An 18,374-nucleotide genomic window follows, 5' to 3' on the forward strand; every position below is an offset into this window, starting at 1 on the left:
GTTGTGCGCCCTGTTGACGCTTAGGTAACCTACTCGTGTCTGCCAGTTGAGGTGGTTCCTCCACCGATGCGACCCAGTGTGGGTTGCCAGCCGCACGTTGACGTTAAGCGACGCTCGGAGGTGGTTGTTGACGTTCAGGACGTTCAACAACCAGCAGAGGTGACTTGTTTTGACGCAGTGCGTCAACCTCAGCAACCCGGTAGGGTGTTGACTGCACAACCCAGACGGTCTAGACAGTCTCGGGTTGACGCTGTGCTTCCTCGCGCACCCATGGTTGTTGACAGTTCACAGACTGTGCAGCAGTTCCATGATATTGCGTCCGGCTCCGTCACGCATCCACCTGTGCGACCGGACTCAGCGAGCCAGACGTTGCCCACTCCGTTGCCGTTTCCTCATCAGTTTTCGGATGAGGAACCCTCTGATGAGGACGTTGCTGAACAACAAGACGATCAGCCCCCAGAATAGATCAAGCCCTGCTATCCATCCAGAAGATGCTGAAGAAGGAACGCTGCTCAGTCAGGCTGTGGATGAGTCTGGTAGGGACGCTGTCATCCGTGGAACAATTTGTGTCACTAGGAAGACTACACCTCCGTCCTCTTCAATACCATCTAGCTTTTCACTGGAAAAAGGACAAGACGCTAGAAGCGGTCTCGATCCCGGTTTCCGAAAAGATAAAGTCTTGTCTGACTTGGTGGAAGGACAATATCAACCTAAGAGAGGGTCTTCCCCTGGCTGTTCAGACTCCCAACCACGTTCTCTTCTCGGACGTGGGCTGGGGCGCGACACTAGACGGTCGGGAATGCTCAGGACTGTGGAACTCGAGTCAGAGGAGCATGCATATCAACTGCAAGGAGCTGTTGGCAGTACATCTGGCCTTGAAAAGCTTCAAGTCTCTCCTTCAAGGCAAAGTGGTGGAATTAACTTGGACATCACCACGGCCTTGGCGTACATCTCCAAACAAGGAGGTACCCACTCACTGACGTTGTACGAGATCACAAGGGACCTGCTCATCTGGTCAAAAGGTCAAGACATCTTCCTAGTAACGAGGTTCATCCAAGGCGACTTGAACGTCATAGCAGATTGTCTCAGTCGGAAAGGGCAAGTAATTCCAACCGAATGGACCCTCCACAAGGATGTGTGCAAGAGACTTTGGGCCACTTGGGGTAAAACCATCCATAGATCTCTTTGCAACCTCGCTGACCAAGAGGCTTCCAATCTATTGCTCTCCAGTCCCGGACCCAGCAGCAATACATATAGATGCTTTCCTCCTAGATTGGTCACATCTGGATCTCTACGCATTCCCACCGTTCAAGATTGTCAACAAGGTACTGCAGAAGTTCGCCTCTCACGAAGGGACAAGGTTGACGTTAGTTGCTTCCCTCTGGCCCGCGAGAGAATGGTTCACCGAGATACTTCGATGGTTAGTAGACGTTCCCAGTAGTCTTCCTCTAACGGTAGACCTTCTACGTCAGCCACACGTAAAGAAGGTACTCCAAAGCCTCCACGCTCTTCGTCTGACTGCCCCCAGACTATCGAAAGACTCTCGAGAGCTAGAGGCTTTTCGAAGGAAGCAGCCAGTGCGATTGCTAGAGCAAGGAGAGCTTCTTCCATTAGAGTCTACCAATCGAAGTGGGAAGTCTTCCGAGACTGGTGCAAGTCAGTTTCTGTATCCTCGACCAGTACCTCTGTAGCTCAAATAGCTGTTTTTCTCTTATACCTGAGAAAAGGACGATCCCTTTCAGCTCCCACTATCAAGGGCTACAGAAGCATGTTGGCATCGGTCTTCCGGCATAGAGGCTTAGATCTTTCCAAACATAAAGATCTGCAAGACCTCCTTAAGTCTTTTGAGACCACCAAGGAGCGTCGTTTGGCTACCCCTGGATGGAATTTAGACGTGGTACTAAGATTCTTCATGTCAGACAGGTTGGAGCCGTTACAATCAGCCTCCCTGAAAGATCTCACTCTTAAGACTCTTTTCCTGGTATGCTTAGCCTCAGCTAAAAGAGTCAGTGAGATTCATGCCTTCAGCAAGAACATAGGATTTTCGTCAGAAAAAGCCACTTGTTCGCTACAACTTGGTTTTCTAGCCAAAAATGAGCTGCCTTCTCGGCCTTGGCCTAAATCTTTCGATATCCCCAGCTTATCGGAGATCGTAGGCAATGAACTAGAAAGAGTCTTATGCCCTGTTAGAGCTCTTAAGTTCTATTTAAAGCGTACTAAACCTTTACAAGGCCAATCTGAAGCTTTATGGTGTTCAGTTAAGAAACCATCCTTGCCTTTGTCAAAGAATGCTTGGTCAGACTTTATCAGATTGTTAATACGAGAAGCTCATTCACATCTGAGTGAGGAAGACCGAACTTTGCTTAAGGTGAAGACGCACGAAGTTAGAGCTGTAACAACTTCCGTGGCCTTTAAGCAAAATATATCTCTGCAAAGTATAATGGACGCAACCTATTGGAGAAGCAAGTCAGTGTTCGCGTCATTTTACTTGAAAGATGTCCAGTCTCTTTACAAGAACTGCTACACACTGGGACCATTCGTAGCAGCGAGTGCAGTAGTGGGTGAGGGCTCAACCACTACAATTCCCTAATTCCATACCCTTTTAATCTTTCTCTTGAAATGTTTATTGTTGTTTTTTGGGTTGTCCGGAAGGCTAAGAAGCCTTTCGCATCCTGGTTGATTTGGCGGGTGGTCAAAGTCATTTCTTGATGATGAGGTCCTGTTGTATGGGTTGCAACCCTTGATACTTCAGATCCTAGGGGTCGATCAGCATCCTAAGAGGATCGCGAGGCTCCGTAAGGAAGACGTACTTAAAAGGCAGAGAAATTGTTCAAGTCGACTTCCTTACCAGGTACCTATTTATTTTGTTTTTGTTATTTTGATAACTTCTAAAATGAAATAAAAACTCTTAGCTCATAAAAGTGTAAACATATATTGCTGGTCTCTACCCACCCCCCTGGGTGTGAATCAGCTATATAATCACCGGCTAAGTTAAATATTGGAAAATGTTATTTTGATAATAAAATAAATTTTTGAATATACTTACCCGGTGATTATAAATTAAAGGACCCTCCCTTCCTCCCCAATAGAGACGCAGTGGGACGAGGAGAAAATTGAGTCTTTATTTACATTGAGTACTGGGTATCTGGACGACAGATGGCGCTGTTGGGCACACCCGCAACCTGTGTAGCGATCGCTGGCGAGTTTTTACCGTAGAGTTGTCTGTCGGGCAACAGAGTTGCAGCTATATAATCACCGGGTAAGTATATTCAAAAATTTATTTTATTATCAAAATAAAATTTTTTCTCAATGAACGCATTTACCAAGTAATTTTTGGTTCGGGACTCAACAATTAAGAAGCGTGACTATTCCCCATTAAAACTATACAGTATCTATTTTTTTTGTTTCTCAACCAATAATTTTTATATAAAAACCATTTTAAAGGTAATCATAATTGTGTCATTCTTTCAGCATTCTAATTTTGTATATGTATATTTTTATCTATCGACTGTATATGTTACTTTTAAAGGTCACTATTTTTCCTTTGTAAGTTTTTAATTTTTGCTAATATAATTATGTACCTAATGTTGGCTATAAGATTCCCTATCTTTTCATGTTTCAGGGGAAAAATTGGTCAATATTAAAGAATTAGATAGTTTTTCCTTTGAAAATTTAATGTTTTGAAAAATCAAGCTTCAAAATTCTTCTGTGTTGATTGATTAAATAGACTTTTATGTATAAGTATGGGATTTTAAAGGTAATTTTGCCTTGCCACTAGTAATCATAAGACATAATTGTCATATTTCAGGGTTATTTACTTGTGAATCCCTTCCATCAAATCTAAAAATGTCCCTCCCCCACACACATATAGACTATATGTATCAAATTCTCACACGTGAGTAAGCCTGGCTAACATAATATAATCTTGTCTGTATTTTTCTTTGGCAAATTTTATGCTTTTGCCCTATATAGTTATCGTCTCTGACACTGTATAGTGTATACATCTTTCAGAATAATCATTTCATTAATATTGTAAATATTCAGAATAGAAGACATGGAAATATACGGTAAATAGCATACATAAGAGTAACATGCAGCAAACTTTTAGTTATTAATCATGAGTACGATATAGTATACAATGGAAAGATCATATATTCCTCGGAAAATCAGAGTAAAAGGGGGAATTATAGGGGATACAAAAATGAATAAATCTCCCTGGAACTTTTGAAGAAATACTGTATAGAAGTTCTCCTAGCCAAAAATGCAATAATCTGAATTTCCAAAATTCCAAGCCAGAGGGCTTTGTAGTGATAAGCAGACTGTGGCCTGATATAGCATGCAAACTTACTATCGGATTAGGACCCCAGTTCTGGTAACTCACAAGGAAGTAAATGGCTCTCTCAGAACACTTAAATATCTGGGCACCAGCCCATGTTTAGGTTTTGGGCAAGGGGACCCGACAAGCTGCATTTACGCAGATGGGTCTTTCAATATGAAAATTACTAGGTCTACGAGTCATTAGATGATTGAGGATGGGGTGAGGTTACGTGTAGAATTAATAAGCAAATTATAAAAAAATATTGATTTTGTATATAAAAAACTAACTAAAAATCTATTATCCTACTAATTAGAAGTATATTAACAAGGATTACAAATATCAAGAGTTGAGTTGAAATACAGCTGGAATGAAGACACATGATATAATTACATAAACATAATTTTAAAAACACCCACTATAGTGTGTTGGCGGAGGTCACAGGTGGCATTTGCATGTACTCTTAGTGGAATGTCGTGTGTGCAATTTTATTTGTCATCCACTAACTTTCTTCACATAAAGGGGTTTAACTGAGTTTTTATTCTACTTAAAACAATAACTTTATTATACTTCAATAAAGCTTTGCCATACATTCTCACTTCAAGGGTAATATCAAAGCAACAGGACCACAGGCTTGCCAGTCAGTTCTCAGGGTCCAATCTGTACTTAAACTGGAATTACAATTTACTCACTAATAGGGCATTTACAGTTTGGCACTTCTCTGAAATCATGTTAACCTAAAATTTCCTTCTTATGTCATGACACAAATCAAACGGCATTACAGTCAATTGCATACATACTCAGATCCGTAGCAGTGAACAGTATATAGGTTAACAGTTTCTGGTTCATAATTAATCATTTTAAAGCATTTAACGTAATGGCAGTCCGTTGACTGTTACCATAAGTAATTGCAGTCCGTTGATTGTTACCATCAAGTTCCCTACTAAGCGTAGGGCATTGAACAAATCTGAAAAAATAAAGGTTATGAGACAATAAGATGTCTGATGAGGCATACATGTATGAAATTAAAAACCATTTTTTATGATAACTTGATAAATTGAATAAGAAATGTGTTATTTTAACACATTAATAATATTGCTAGTCGCACTCCTTACGAGGCTTAAATGATTGGATCATGAGTAATATTCTAGGTTCCATTACTCTCATCAGTGTTGAGTAAAAATGATGATTAAGATCTCCATAAATCCCTGTCAGGTGGAGAGAATGTCTTTGAATTTCAGGTGTAAATGAGGAAATAATGGAAGAAGTTGGTCAGCATGACATAGAACTTGTAACAGGGAAGTTGTCCATGAATTCTAGACAGATACATGGAATATACAGTACCCTAAAATTTTATTAATACTGAAATGAAAGCTAAATACTGTTCTGGATATATCTGGTATGAACATTACTTATTTCATTTGAAGAAATTCATTCGATATGGTAGCAAGTTCATTGTTGAATCAATAATTTATGGGTTATTAACTTTCATGAAATCTCATTATGGCTGTTGCAATTTTAATGCTTGTATGAGTGTATGCCACAAACCATATTAGCTTGTTATAGGTTACTCTTTTGTCAAGACTAGGTGAAAGTCCTTCTTCATCTCAACAGTCTAATAAGTTGCACATGGTCACCTCATGAACTTATTTTTTATCTTTACTTTTACGCATCAGAACCCTTCATTTCCTTTGATCCTTTAATCTTCATTATTCAATTCTAATGCTGCTATTGTAACTCCCTTTTTTTCTTCTTTCCTTTCAGGGCATTAATGCCAGTAACTTTGACAATTGCTTACGGGATAGAAAGGACATGACATTTGATGTTTGCTTTCAAAATTAATGTACCGTACTTGCTCCTACTTTTATTGCCTCAAATAAGTTATATGTGATGTTAACAAACCTTTAAGGTCAAGAGACCTTCTTCATTTTGTAATTATTAGGTTTGTAAACTCTGAGATTTGAAAATTTTTTTGTAACGCTTTCTTTTTTTTCAAAAGAAGAATCTTTCTGTGCAGAGAGGACGCCCACCAAAAACGTCCTTAGCCATGTCAGCCCCTATGATTTTGGAGGAAGATGGTGAGCCCATGACCATGGGAGATGTTATTGAGGAACTATTTGGAGCTGTCATGACTGCCATGGATCCTGAGGGTCGAGTGTATTCCTATGATTTTCGTCTGTTGCCATCAAGAGAGGTGAGTTTTTCTTTATTTTGTTGATTATACTTTAGGTTATCTTGTGTGTGACTTTTATTGTATTTTTACAATGATAACTTTAGATTTGGTTTTTGTGAATAGATTTTCTTTTTGTGACCTGTACCCCACATCTGCCCTGAGAGACTTGTAGCAGTTTGGGAGAAAGTTGGCCTGTATTTGTTAGTGATATAGGTTCATTGCAACCATCCTAAATTGATTTTGAATGATTACAGGGTGTGCTTTTTCGAGACTTACTATATAGAGCTGATGCTAGAATGAAGGATCTCATATTCAGTGTTTAATAGATGCTACACGCCTTTCTTTCAGAAATATCCCGACTACTATCAGATTATTGATCGTCCGGTAGATCTGAAAACCATTGGCCAGCGAATCGTGAATAAAAAATATAGTAATATCGATGAGTTGGAGGAGGACTTAAATCTCATGTTTAGCAATGCTTGTGCTTTCAATGAACCTGGTTCACGAATATTTAAAGATGCCAGAACACTGAAAAAGTTGACACAGTTAAGAAAGGATGATTTGCTTCAGATTCTTCATGCAAAGAAGAGTGTCCGTCTCAGGTATTTTAATGACTCACCTTAAATAGTTTATATTTTTATACTTTTCTCACTTGCCTTGTATTGATTAAAACATTTCTGTGTAACTTTGTTGCATTTTAAATGTTACCAAAAGTATTTGAGAAATAAGATTGAGAAAATCATACCACTAGAGAATGTCAGATATCAAGCATTGCTCATATATAAGATGAAAAATAGTCAAACAAGTAATAGAATTAATTACCTTAGAATATGGGCTTTTATAAATATGATCTTGGAATAAATTATTTTAGAATTACATAACTATCACAAATTCTTGCAGGAGTAAACGTAGCATAACAAACCAGCTGTGGTCTGTATTGATGGCAGAATTAGAGGAGGGAATGGAGTTGCCATTACCCGAAGAAGATAGTGGGGGAACAGAGATGCCACTTAGTACGGCTCATGAAGATGAAGAAAGTGATGAAGATGTTGATCTAGATAATCCTCAGTGGCAACTTTTCTTGGCTGCTAAGAATTTAACTTCAACAAGTGGTTAGTTTTCAAATCAATTTTTTCGTAATGTCTGGATGAAATTAATTAAGACCCTCAATTTTCTTATTACAATTGTTACATGTCTGTTTGTAATATTTATGTTGGCTCTTTGAAAAAGTATTTCTATTACTCAACTGTATTGAACAAATCAATATGCCTTGGCAATGTATATAAGAAGATTTTCTATTTAAATGCATGACTTATGAACAAAGGTTTGCAGGTCACTGATGGGACAAATAGGAATTTATTAGCAATAGTTCAATAGCTTTATAGCTGACATTCAATTGAGAACTGTTTTTTTCCGTTTTATTTGTATGTAAAATGTTCTTGTATTATTGAAGTCTCTATCCTTAGAAAAAGCATTTGTTCTTGTTGGTTTATTTGTAACAGTATTGTTAATTTACTTCTGCTTCTCTATATTGTAATTTTGATTCGCTTATTGAGATAGATGAAAAATTTTGCAATGTTAAAATGAACTCAATAGTTCCACATTGTAAACAAAATCAAGTGGTTGCTGTCTTGAATGATTTTTCAGATGTTTCAGTGTAGAGCTTGGTATGTGTAAAAACTAGATTATGAAGAACACCAACTCATAATTCTTAACTCTTTGTTCGCAGACCGACACAATACCCCTAAACCGATTTGAATTTTTATGCTCGTACAATATATACTCATATTCAGTCACTTGTATACTGAGGTACTACTGTAGATGGTCAAATCTGTCTTTCCTTGAGAAGGAACAGCAATATATTATTTATATATCTATCAAAGTACTTCCCCCAATTTTGGGCGGGTAGCCGACATAAAAAAAGAACAAAAGTGGAACTTTTCTTCTCTTAGCGCTTCCCAGCCTGACTAGGGATTCAGCCAAGTTTGGCTGATATTGTTAGGGTGCCACAGCCCTCTCTCCCCCGTTATCCACCACAAATGAAGCTTCATATCCTGAATCCCTGACTGCTGGTACCTCAACAGTCACCAAGATGACCGGAGGAAGCGTCAGGGCACATCGGAAATGCGTCACAATCTCTCTCCATCTCTCCATTCATGCCTATTAAGATCATGCTCTTTTGCCTCTCTCACTTTTATCCTCTAATCACCAAGAGCTTTCTCCACTCCCTCCATCCACCCAAACCTAGGTCTTCCTCTTGTACTTCTCCCATCAACACTTGCATTAATCACCTTCAGCAGACGGCCATTTTCTATCCTTTCTACATGGCCAAACCATCCTAACACATTTACATCCAATCTAGCTGCTAATCCATTTCTTACACTCCTTCTCACCCTCACTACTGCGTTCCTAACCCTCTCTAATCTTGATACACCAGCCATACTCCTCAGACACTTCATCTCGAACATATTAAATTTCTGCCTCTGTCACTTTCATTCCCCACAACTCCGATTCATACATCACAGTTAGTGCAATCACTTTCTCGTATGGAGCTCTCTCTATATTCATTCCTAACTTGCTATTCTTTACCACTCATAACCTTACTTTTACCCACATGAACTCTCAACTTCCTTCTCTCACATACCCTCGCAAACTGTCACTAATCGACCCAGCTTCTCCTCTGCAATCAGTACTGTATCATCTGCAAACAACAACTGATCCACCTGCCATTCATGAGCACTCTCATCTATTCGTTTCTATCCTCGACCAAGCACGCAAACTTTCACCTCTCACAACTCCTACAGCAATATACTACAGGAGAATTCATTGAAATTATTATGGTAATTTTGTTGTGAATTTTAGTATTATTACTGTTGTTGTTACAAGCCAAGTTGCAACCCTAATGGCAAAAAGCAGGCAGATGCAAGCCCAAGGAACCCAATAGGGAAAGCTCCTAGCATGGAAAGTAAATAGAGATAAAGAAATGGAAGAGTATATAATAATGGTAAATGAATATGTAATAAATAATGAAATGGGGCTTCTGTAAGTCTGCCCAACTTGAAAACATTTGCATTAAGTATGAGCTTCTGAAGTTCTACAGATTCAGTTATTTGATTAGGAACATCATTCCACTGATTGATCACAGCTGGACTATGACTTCTAGAGTATATTGTAGCTCTTGAGTTTTACCAAAGAAAATGCACGACTTAGAATTAGGGAATGAATTGTACATGGTGGATATAATATTAAGGAATATCTGAATCCACAGCATTGTCAATATTCTGAAAAAAATTTCTATAGCATACACAGCAAGTTAATTGAACTGTGTTACTAGAGATTAATATAAACTGTAAAGTTTTTGTCCAACAAATCAAGGTGCAAGTTGGCTGAGGAAGACTGGACAGGATTATAGAATTTTGGGACAGGAAATACATCTAGGATTTATAGCATTAATAAATTCTTTGCTTTCTTTCAGAACCTTCATATTGTCTTGCTGAGCCATTTAGGCGCCTTCCAAATAGACGTTGGCACGCTGACTATTACGTCGAAATTCGTAATCCTATTTCACTCTCCCAAATTCGAAAGAAGATTGTGGTGTGTTGTGCTTTATCATTATTTGTTCTTGCTATTGGATAAGAAGTACCTATTGTGGAATAAAGAACTTGTAATATTGTACATATTGTATTGAGTAGGAGAGCCATCAAACTAAAGGGAAATAGAAAAAAAGTACCCCTGAATTTATTACTGTATATTGTTATGTACAGTAGTGCAGGATTTTGGTGTTTATGTGTACAAATTTAGTTTTTGTAATTATTTAGAAGTTATATAGGGATAATGGATTATGTTGGTGTTTATGATTTTTTCTTGTTATCCTCAGAAAGGAGATTACCAGTATATATCAGAAATGGTTGAGGACTTCAACCTTATGTTTGATAATGCGCAGCAGTACAACCGCCCAGATTCAAGGATTTATCGAGATGCTGTAAAACTCCAAAAGTTTGTTCAGACTAAAGCAGATGAGCTGAGCCCCTTAGATGAAGAGGTAAGGGGGAAATTTTCAAGCTTTGCATTATCAAGCATCACTGTTGTTATGAAAGCTTAATGTAAATAACTATTTTCATGTCTGATCTTGCATTCTTTTATATTCATTATAATGAGAACTGACTACAGTGATTGTTGCATTATGTACAACACCTGTTACTGATTGATACTAGCCTGGTTTACTAGTCTTTAGCTAATCTCTTGGACTAGGGGAGAATATATTTTCTCAAGACTGTAGAAGGAAATTTTAGGTCGCTATTGGTTTTTAAGTTTATCGGTGATCAACAATAGGTTAAGATAGCACTGTTATTATTATTATTATTATTATTATTATTATTATTATTATTATTATTATTACTAGCTAAGCTACAACCCTAGATGGAAAAGCAGGATGCTATAAGTTTGAGGGCTGCAACAGGGAAAATAGACCAGTGAGGAAAGGAAGGAAGAGAAGTAATTAACAATTAGAATAAAATATTTTAAAAACAGTAATAACATTATAATAAATCTTTCTTATATAGAATATAAAAACTTGAAAAAAACAAGAGGAAGAGAAATAGGATAGAATAATGTGCCCGAGTGTACCCTTAAGCAAGAGAACTCTACCCCAAGACAGTGAAAGACCATGGTACAGAGGCGATGGCACTTTCCAATCCCAGAGAACAATGGTTTGATTTTGGAGTGCCCTTCTCCTAGAAGAGCTGCTTACCATAGCTAAAAAGTCTCTTCTACCCTTACCAAGAGGAAATTAGCCACTGAACAATCACATTGTAGTAGTTAACCCCTTGAGCAAAGAAGAATTCTTTGATAATCTGTGTTGTCAGGTGTATGAGGACAAAGAAAAATATGTAAAGAATATGCCAGACTATTCAGTGTATGTGTAGGAAAAAGGAAAATAAGCCGTAACTAGAGCAAAGGATCTAATGTAGAACTGTCTGGCCAGTCAAGTACCCAATAACTCAAGCGGTAGTATCTCAATTGGAGAAAGGAAGGTTGTATGAATGTTGTTAAAAGGTTGATGTTCTATTAATCCGTGTAATATTTATTATAGGACACAGAAAGCGAGAGTGACGAGGACGACTCTCAGTCTCAAAACAAGCGACGTTTTGGACGCATCGGCAGACCTCTTACCTTCAAACGTCGAGCCAGAATTCTTTTTAAGACATTAATGGATTACATGACTGAGGATGGAAGACAGCCAATTGTGGCTTTCATTGAAAAGCCAGATAAACGGAACTATCCAGATTATTATGAGGTACAGTATAGTAATAAAGTTTGTTTTACATAAAGCAAATAATGTCATGTGGTAGAGTAAATTTTGAATTTTTTTTGTTGATAAATGAACTAGTTTTGAGTACAGTATTTCAAATATTGAATCTCTTTTTTTCTCTCATATTAACCAAGAAATTGAATACTGTTTCATATGTAGGTTATTGCCCAGCCAATAGATATGGAGACAATTGAGGCCAAAATTAAAGGTGAGAGATATACAAGTGAAGACGAATTGGTATCTGACTTCAAACTCATGTTCCGTAATTGTCAGCGATACAATGAAGAGGGTTCTGTTATATACTCGGATGCTACAGTGTTAGAAAAGGTAAGTGATCATATTTTATTCTTTTAACATTTTATTCATTAAAACTAAAACCTGAAGCAAATTGAGAGATCAACAGTCTGTTATAAGCTTTAATTAGTGTTAAGAAAAAATTATAAGATTTATTGATACTTGTGATTTTGTTCAATCTTGGAATTAAACTTGCTAGATTCTTTGCTAAGTGGTGAAGCCTTGGCGTTACAGTAAAGTTATTAGAGAAATAATTTGAATTTTTCATGAATCAATGAACAGTTGCGAATCTCTCTACCCTAATTACGGTGTCATCCAAAAAAGTTTTGCTTTATTGGGATTATTTGTGTTCACAGATGAATATATTTTAAGAAATTGAGATGTATGAAGGATATTCAGATGATACAAGTTGAAAAGTAGGCCTATAAGGAAATCTAAACTAAGGTGAAACTATCTTTCAACTGTCAGTTAGTTGAAACTTCACATATTTTACTTTTTACTAATTCTTTTGAATTTCTATTCAAGGTTTTAAATGAGAAAATAAGAGAATTGAATCAAGGTGACGGTAGTCCGGGTAAAGGTAAATTGGGAAAACGTAACAAATTTAATCAGTACGTGAATACGAGCAAAGTGCTGAGAGCTTTGTATAACTCTATTCGAGACTTCAAAGACGGCGATGGACGGCAGTTATCGGAAGTATTCTTAAAGTTGCCCTCTAAAACTTTATATCCAGATTATTATGAAGTAAGTGATATTCATAAATTTAGAGTTTAATGTTTATTCTGAGCCTCTTGTCATTTTCCATACTATTACATAGGGATCAAATATCTTTTCTTCCTCAGGGCTCTTTCCATAACCAGTAACAGTCTATTCAGCCTTTAACTAGGAGCTCCATCTACTTATTGAAGAATTGTAATAAATTGTTAAAGCTCTATATTTTTAGTATCACTTGACTGTAGAGTAGAAAATAGCACTGTTGTTTAGAAATTTTAGTATGTAAGTGTTGTTGAATTTTTTAGGCAATACTTGAAATGTTGCAATTGAAAGACTGATGTGAGTATTGTACCAGATATTGGGCCAGCTGTATGGAAGGGGAAATTTTTGAGAGAAATAATTGTAAAGTTTATTAAATCAGATTGAAATTGTTGTTGCTCTACTTTACTACATGATTTTTGGGTTTGTTTATAAAGTAATTTTTATCAAATACAAAGCTTGGTTGTGGGCAGTGATCCGCCACTTTTTGCCTGATAATACAAATTGAAGTGTAGTTACTGGTAAGTTGCCTCGCAAAATGTCAAGAATATCAATAAAGAATATTTGTTGACTAAGAATTTACTTCATAAATATTTTTAAGATATATATTTTATTTACTGAGGAATATATGCATTTTTTATCTTTCAGGTTATTAAGCAACCCATTGATTTGGAAAGGGTCCTACAGAAGTTAAAGTCCAACATTTACATGACGGTGGATGACATGCTTGGTGACATGACATTGATGTTCCAAAATGCATGTAGATACAATGAGCCCGACTCTCAGATATACAGAGATGCCCTCACTTTACAACGTCATGTATTACAGGTAAAAATTAAAAGAGAACAAGTTCCTTAGGGTCTTCAACAATTGTATAATGAAAGGTTCTTTATAATGTACTGAATTAGGCCACTTCTCGTATAATTTCATTTTTATTTTAAATTGACAATTAGAATTGTTCATTTGTTGTTTACGGCATTTAAAAGTTTATTTCACCTTTGTACAGTATATTTTGATGTCAAATATCCTTGCTTTTCCAATCATATTTGCGCTGTTACTTGTCTAATAAATTTTGTTGTTTTGGTGTAGAAACAGAAGTCTGTTTATACCCTAAATTACCTTTCTTAATGGATATCCCTCAGAAAAGACTGGAATTGAGCTCTGCAGAGGATGGTATTCCTAAAGTTGGATCTTTGGTTCAAGAACTTCTAATGTGTCTGTTCATCAGTGTATTCAATCATGAAGAGGAATACGGTAGATATACGGCAGAGTCATTTTTTGACATGCCTGATTATGAAGAGGTAAGTCTGCTTATTCTCACTTTGCTGGATTTAGTTTATTTATATTCTTAAGTCCCTAGTAGCAATGCTTTCTGCCTCTCACTCCAAATATTTTCTCCTTTGGTCTCCTATGTGTTGCTGTCCACTCTTCAGTTTTACTTCTACTTAATTTTCAGCTCTTGTTTAGTATAGTGATTTCATTTTCTATCTTAGACCACTTCCCTTATCAGGAAGTGGCCCCGAGAAAAACAAGGACAACTGCGTCTACCATATTCAGCTGGTGATTATCCTTGTGCTGAAAGCCTCCCCAATGGTAATCTCTTTATACATCCACGAGTAAATGGATGGCTTATCAGCAGCGCATCAAACAACTCATCTTTCCCACCTCCACTGCTTCACTCACCGGCATTATTGACACTACATATAAAAAAAGATAAATGGAAATATACTACTCTATATTTTTGTTATTAATATTATTATTACAGTATTATCTAATAAAAAGTTTACCTGGACCAGATCATTTAGTCATTTCTAGACTCAGTCTTGTATCAAGGGTTTTTGAAATAGGTAAAAGGAGGGGGGGGGGTAAACAAACAATAGAAATAAAATTAACCAGAAAAGTAGCTTTATTGCTTTAAATTTCACACATCACTCTGAAGGTAGTATTCCCCTATAAGTAATGAATATATTGGATTCATTGTTTTAAACTTGGGTGCCAATACAACACAAGTTTATAAATTTGGTAAAATCCTTTTTTAAATATGTAACTTCCCTGGTAGTTACATATATCTAGCTTAATCCCGCCGATTCATCGCGCGCATGGCAGAAATTCAAAATTCGCGGCAATCGCCGACAGATGGTCAGGTGATCATACCTGTGCGCCCTCTAACCAGGTACCTGGAACTATTCCCATTAGTCCTCAGAAATTCCCTGCCGTCGTTCTAGCAACACGTCGGAAATTCGACAAATTGGTGAAGTACCCATTGCTTTGTTTTTGATGGCTTTCGCTGATATTAAATTTTCCTTTCTTTTTCACACGAATAAGATAGTTTTTTGTCGGTCCAACTCGGACAGTTTATTTTAACATGATTTCCAAGATGGCTCCTTTGTTGTTAGATTTTGTGTGTAGGGCTGCAAGACCGGCTTCCAAAAGCTGCTCTTGATCCCCACACAGTATGTAAAAATGCAGAGGGCATGTGTCTATTTTTCTTTTGGAATATGATCGCTATGTTTGTAAGCTTGAAAGGGGATAGGATCAAGGAATTTTTCCCCTTACTTTAAAAACTAACGAACAACTGTTAAAGACGTGATGGTAGAAGGAAATCATTCCGCCAACACTATGACGTCACAAATCATGTGACGTAAACTCTTAGCAGAATGCCTTGAAGGAAATCATTCCACCAGCTCTATGACGTCACAAATCATGTGACGTAAAACTACGTAGTATGATTTGCAAATATGTAAATTCTTTTCTTTTTCTTGCAAGAAATGTGAAGAAAATACTAACTTACTAAGCATAAGTATTTTAATTTTTATAATGTAGGGAAATATATTTTTTAAGTAAATATTTCTCTTGTTAGTATACTTCCTTTAGTTAATCATCGATTTATTAGAGATTTCACTAGCGTACAGTCAATTTACGCAATTGACGATCGTTACAGTTTCACAATACTTTGTATCGTTATTTAATATTTCGATATTGAGAATACTAATATTAATCGTATAGCCTATTGAATTTTCATTCTAGCCCTTGGCGAAAGAGTATAATCTCTCACAACGGGCAGGTCTAATTATGGTCTGATGTGAAATAGTTAAAAGTGCTAGTGTTCAGTGGCACGCAAGCATGACGCAGTGCAGTGGAGGGTACGGCTGCTCAGACCTGTCGTTCTCCTAGCCCTGGATCTCTTCCATGCTCCCCAACCCCTGGGAGAAGGAATGTCGACAGGCGAAGGGAGATGAGAAGCGTTAGCCCCCGAGCAGTCGTCCCCTCGAGCGTACCTGTTGACGCTTCCCAGGACGCTCGCTCTCGCCATGGGAAAGGTGAGGTAAAAGTGTTATCCTCGCCGTCGGATGATGCAGCTCCCAGACAAGGCTGGCGTCTTACGTTTTTCCCTTCCTGCTAGACAAGAAGAGAGTTGCTTGTCATGGAACCGAGCGTCGAGATCGCGATCGTCATAGTTCCGAGCGTGGACTCGCGGCAAGGACGCACGCGAACTGCAGCGCTCATGGACGCTCCCTCGCAGCGATCTGGACGCGTTACGGGAGGCGGCAAGGATGACGCATGCTGGACGCACGCGAGCAGGACGCTTCCTCGTAGCATGCTGGACGCATGCAAGCAGGACGCTTCCCCGCATCAAGATCGTGAACGTCATAGTTCCGAGTGCGGACTCGCGGCAAGGACGCACGCGAACTGCAGCGCTCATGGACGCTCCCTCGCAGCGATCTGGACGCGTTACGGGAGGCGGCAAGGATCTTGACGCTCCCTCACAGCATGCTGGACGCACGCGAGCAGGACGCTTCCTCGCAGCATGCCGAACGCATGCATGACGCTCCCTCGCAGCATGCTGGACGCATACATGACGCACGCAAGCATGACGCTTCCTCACAGCATGCAGGACGCACGCAAGCATGACGCTTCCTCGCAGCAGGCTGGACGCATGCATGACGCACGCAAGCATGACGCACGCAAGCATGACGATTCCTCACAGCATGCAAGACGCACGCAAGCATGACGCTCCCTCGCAGCATGCTGGACGCATGCATGACGCACGCAAGCATGACGCTTCCTCACAGCATGCAGGACGCACGCAAGCATGACGCTTCCTCGCAGCAGGCTGGACGCATGCATGACGCTCCCTTGCAGCATGCTGGTCGCAAGCAGGCAAGACGAGGCGTGTTTCTCCCACTCGTTCTACATCGGAGCTCGCTAACCCTTTAGAGGAGATCTCAGAGGAGGAAATGCAGGAAACTCTTCATGCAGTAGATCTTAAAAGATTACTTGCAGTTCTGGCGGACTTATATCCGGAGGACTTTCAGCAGGCTGTACCTCGGAGCCCGCCACAGTTTTTGAAGGGTAGACCCCAGAAATCTTCTTCTTTAGAGGAAACAGTGTTAGCCAGATTGGTCTAGAGGGCTTTATCAACTCTGAGCGATTGGATTCTCAAGAGAAAGGAAGAAGGAAGGACAGCCTTTTCCTTCCCCCCTACGAGATTGGCTTCTAGATCCAGTGTGTGGTACGAGACTGGGAAGGTTCTCGGTTTGGAAGTTCCTGCCTCCTCCCAGGGAGACTCCTTCAAACTCGTTGACGCCTTGCATAGATCAGCCATGACTAAGGCAAAGGTGATGTGGTCCACGTCGGAGATGGATCACTTGCTGAAGGGCATCTTCAGAACAATCGAGGTCTTCAGCTTGATGGACTGGACTCTAGGAGTCCTCGCAGACGTCACAGACGATAAGAACGAGACACAGATGCAACTTATTGCCTGTCTCGATAAAGCCGTGAGGGACGGGTCGGTCGAACTCACAGCCCTTTTTCACAGCAGGTATTATTAAGAAAGCTATGCTGTTTCTTTCCTGTCGTCAGGATTGACTCGCGCTCAGGCAGCAGAGCTCTTGTGTGCTCCCTTGACCAAATACCTCTTCCCTTCAGCGCTAGTGAAGGACTTATCGGCAGCTCTTGCGCACAAGCAACGCAAGATCTGATTACAAGGACTGCGAGGAAAGTTCTTCCGGCTAACTTTTTAGCCAGGAAGGAGAAGGAAGCTCCTCCCACGCGTCAGCCCTTTCGTGGGAGAGCCTTTCTAGAAGAGGAGAGAGAATGGCTGCTGGAAGGCAACCTCGTAACTCCAAACAGCAACCGAAACCCAAAAAGTGAACTCAACCTCCAGACACAAGTATCCCACTACTGGCAGCAGCTCTTCTAGAGCAGGTAAAGCAGATGCTGTCAAAAGCAGCAATAGAAGTGGTAGAGGACCCCTCGTCAGAGGGATTTTACCACAGACTTTTTCTGGTACCCAAGAACTCGGGGGATTGGAGACCCGTTCTGGACGTAAGTCCACTGAACAAGTGCGTGAGCAAAGTCTGCTATGGAAATATCTGCGTCAGTCGTAGCAGACACCAGACTAGGTAACTGGATGGTATCGATAGACCTGCAGGATGCGGATTTTCTTGTCTCAATTCACCTGAACTATAGGAAATATCTGAAATTTGTACATCACGCTACAACTTTTCAGTTCAGAGCACTTTTGT

At 39.2% G+C, this 18,374-nt stretch overlaps 1 protein-coding gene across 8 annotated transcripts in view; it reads left to right on the plus strand.

Annotated features, from left to right (window-relative positions):
* polybromo (protein) overlaps positions 1–18,374 on the plus strand; it is a 118,785-nt gene that overhangs the window by 34,974 nt on the left and 65,437 nt on the right. For 5 of the 8 annotated variants that reach the window (XM_068374421.1, XM_068374419.1, XM_068374424.1 and 2 more), the window contains exons 5-14: positions 6,315–6,509; positions 6,837–7,090; positions 7,389–7,600; positions 9,964–10,082; positions 10,366–10,530; positions 11,581–11,784; positions 11,959–12,126; positions 12,619–12,837; positions 13,495–13,674; positions 13,989–14,147. In XM_068374421.1, the coding sequence (XP_068230522.1) occupies positions 6,315–6,509; positions 6,837–7,090; positions 7,389–7,600; positions 9,964–10,082; positions 10,366–10,530; positions 11,581–11,784; positions 11,959–12,126; positions 12,619–12,837; positions 13,495–13,674; positions 13,989–14,147 (1,875 nt within the window). The remainder of the gene's footprint in view (positions 1–6,314; positions 6,510–6,836; positions 7,091–7,388; positions 7,601–9,963; positions 10,083–10,365; positions 10,531–11,580; positions 11,785–11,958; positions 12,127–12,618; positions 12,838–13,494; positions 13,675–13,988; positions 14,148–18,374) is intronic. The other 3 variants (XM_068374423.1, XM_068374426.1, XM_068374420.1) reach the window with 2 other exon arrangements.

This window comes from Palaemon carinicauda, chromosome 5 (assembly GCF_036898095.1).
Source record: "Palaemon carinicauda isolate YSFRI2023 chromosome 5, ASM3689809v2, whole genome shotgun sequence".
NCBI classification, from domain to species: Eukaryota; Metazoa; Arthropoda; class Malacostraca; order Decapoda; family Palaemonidae; genus Palaemon; species Palaemon carinicauda.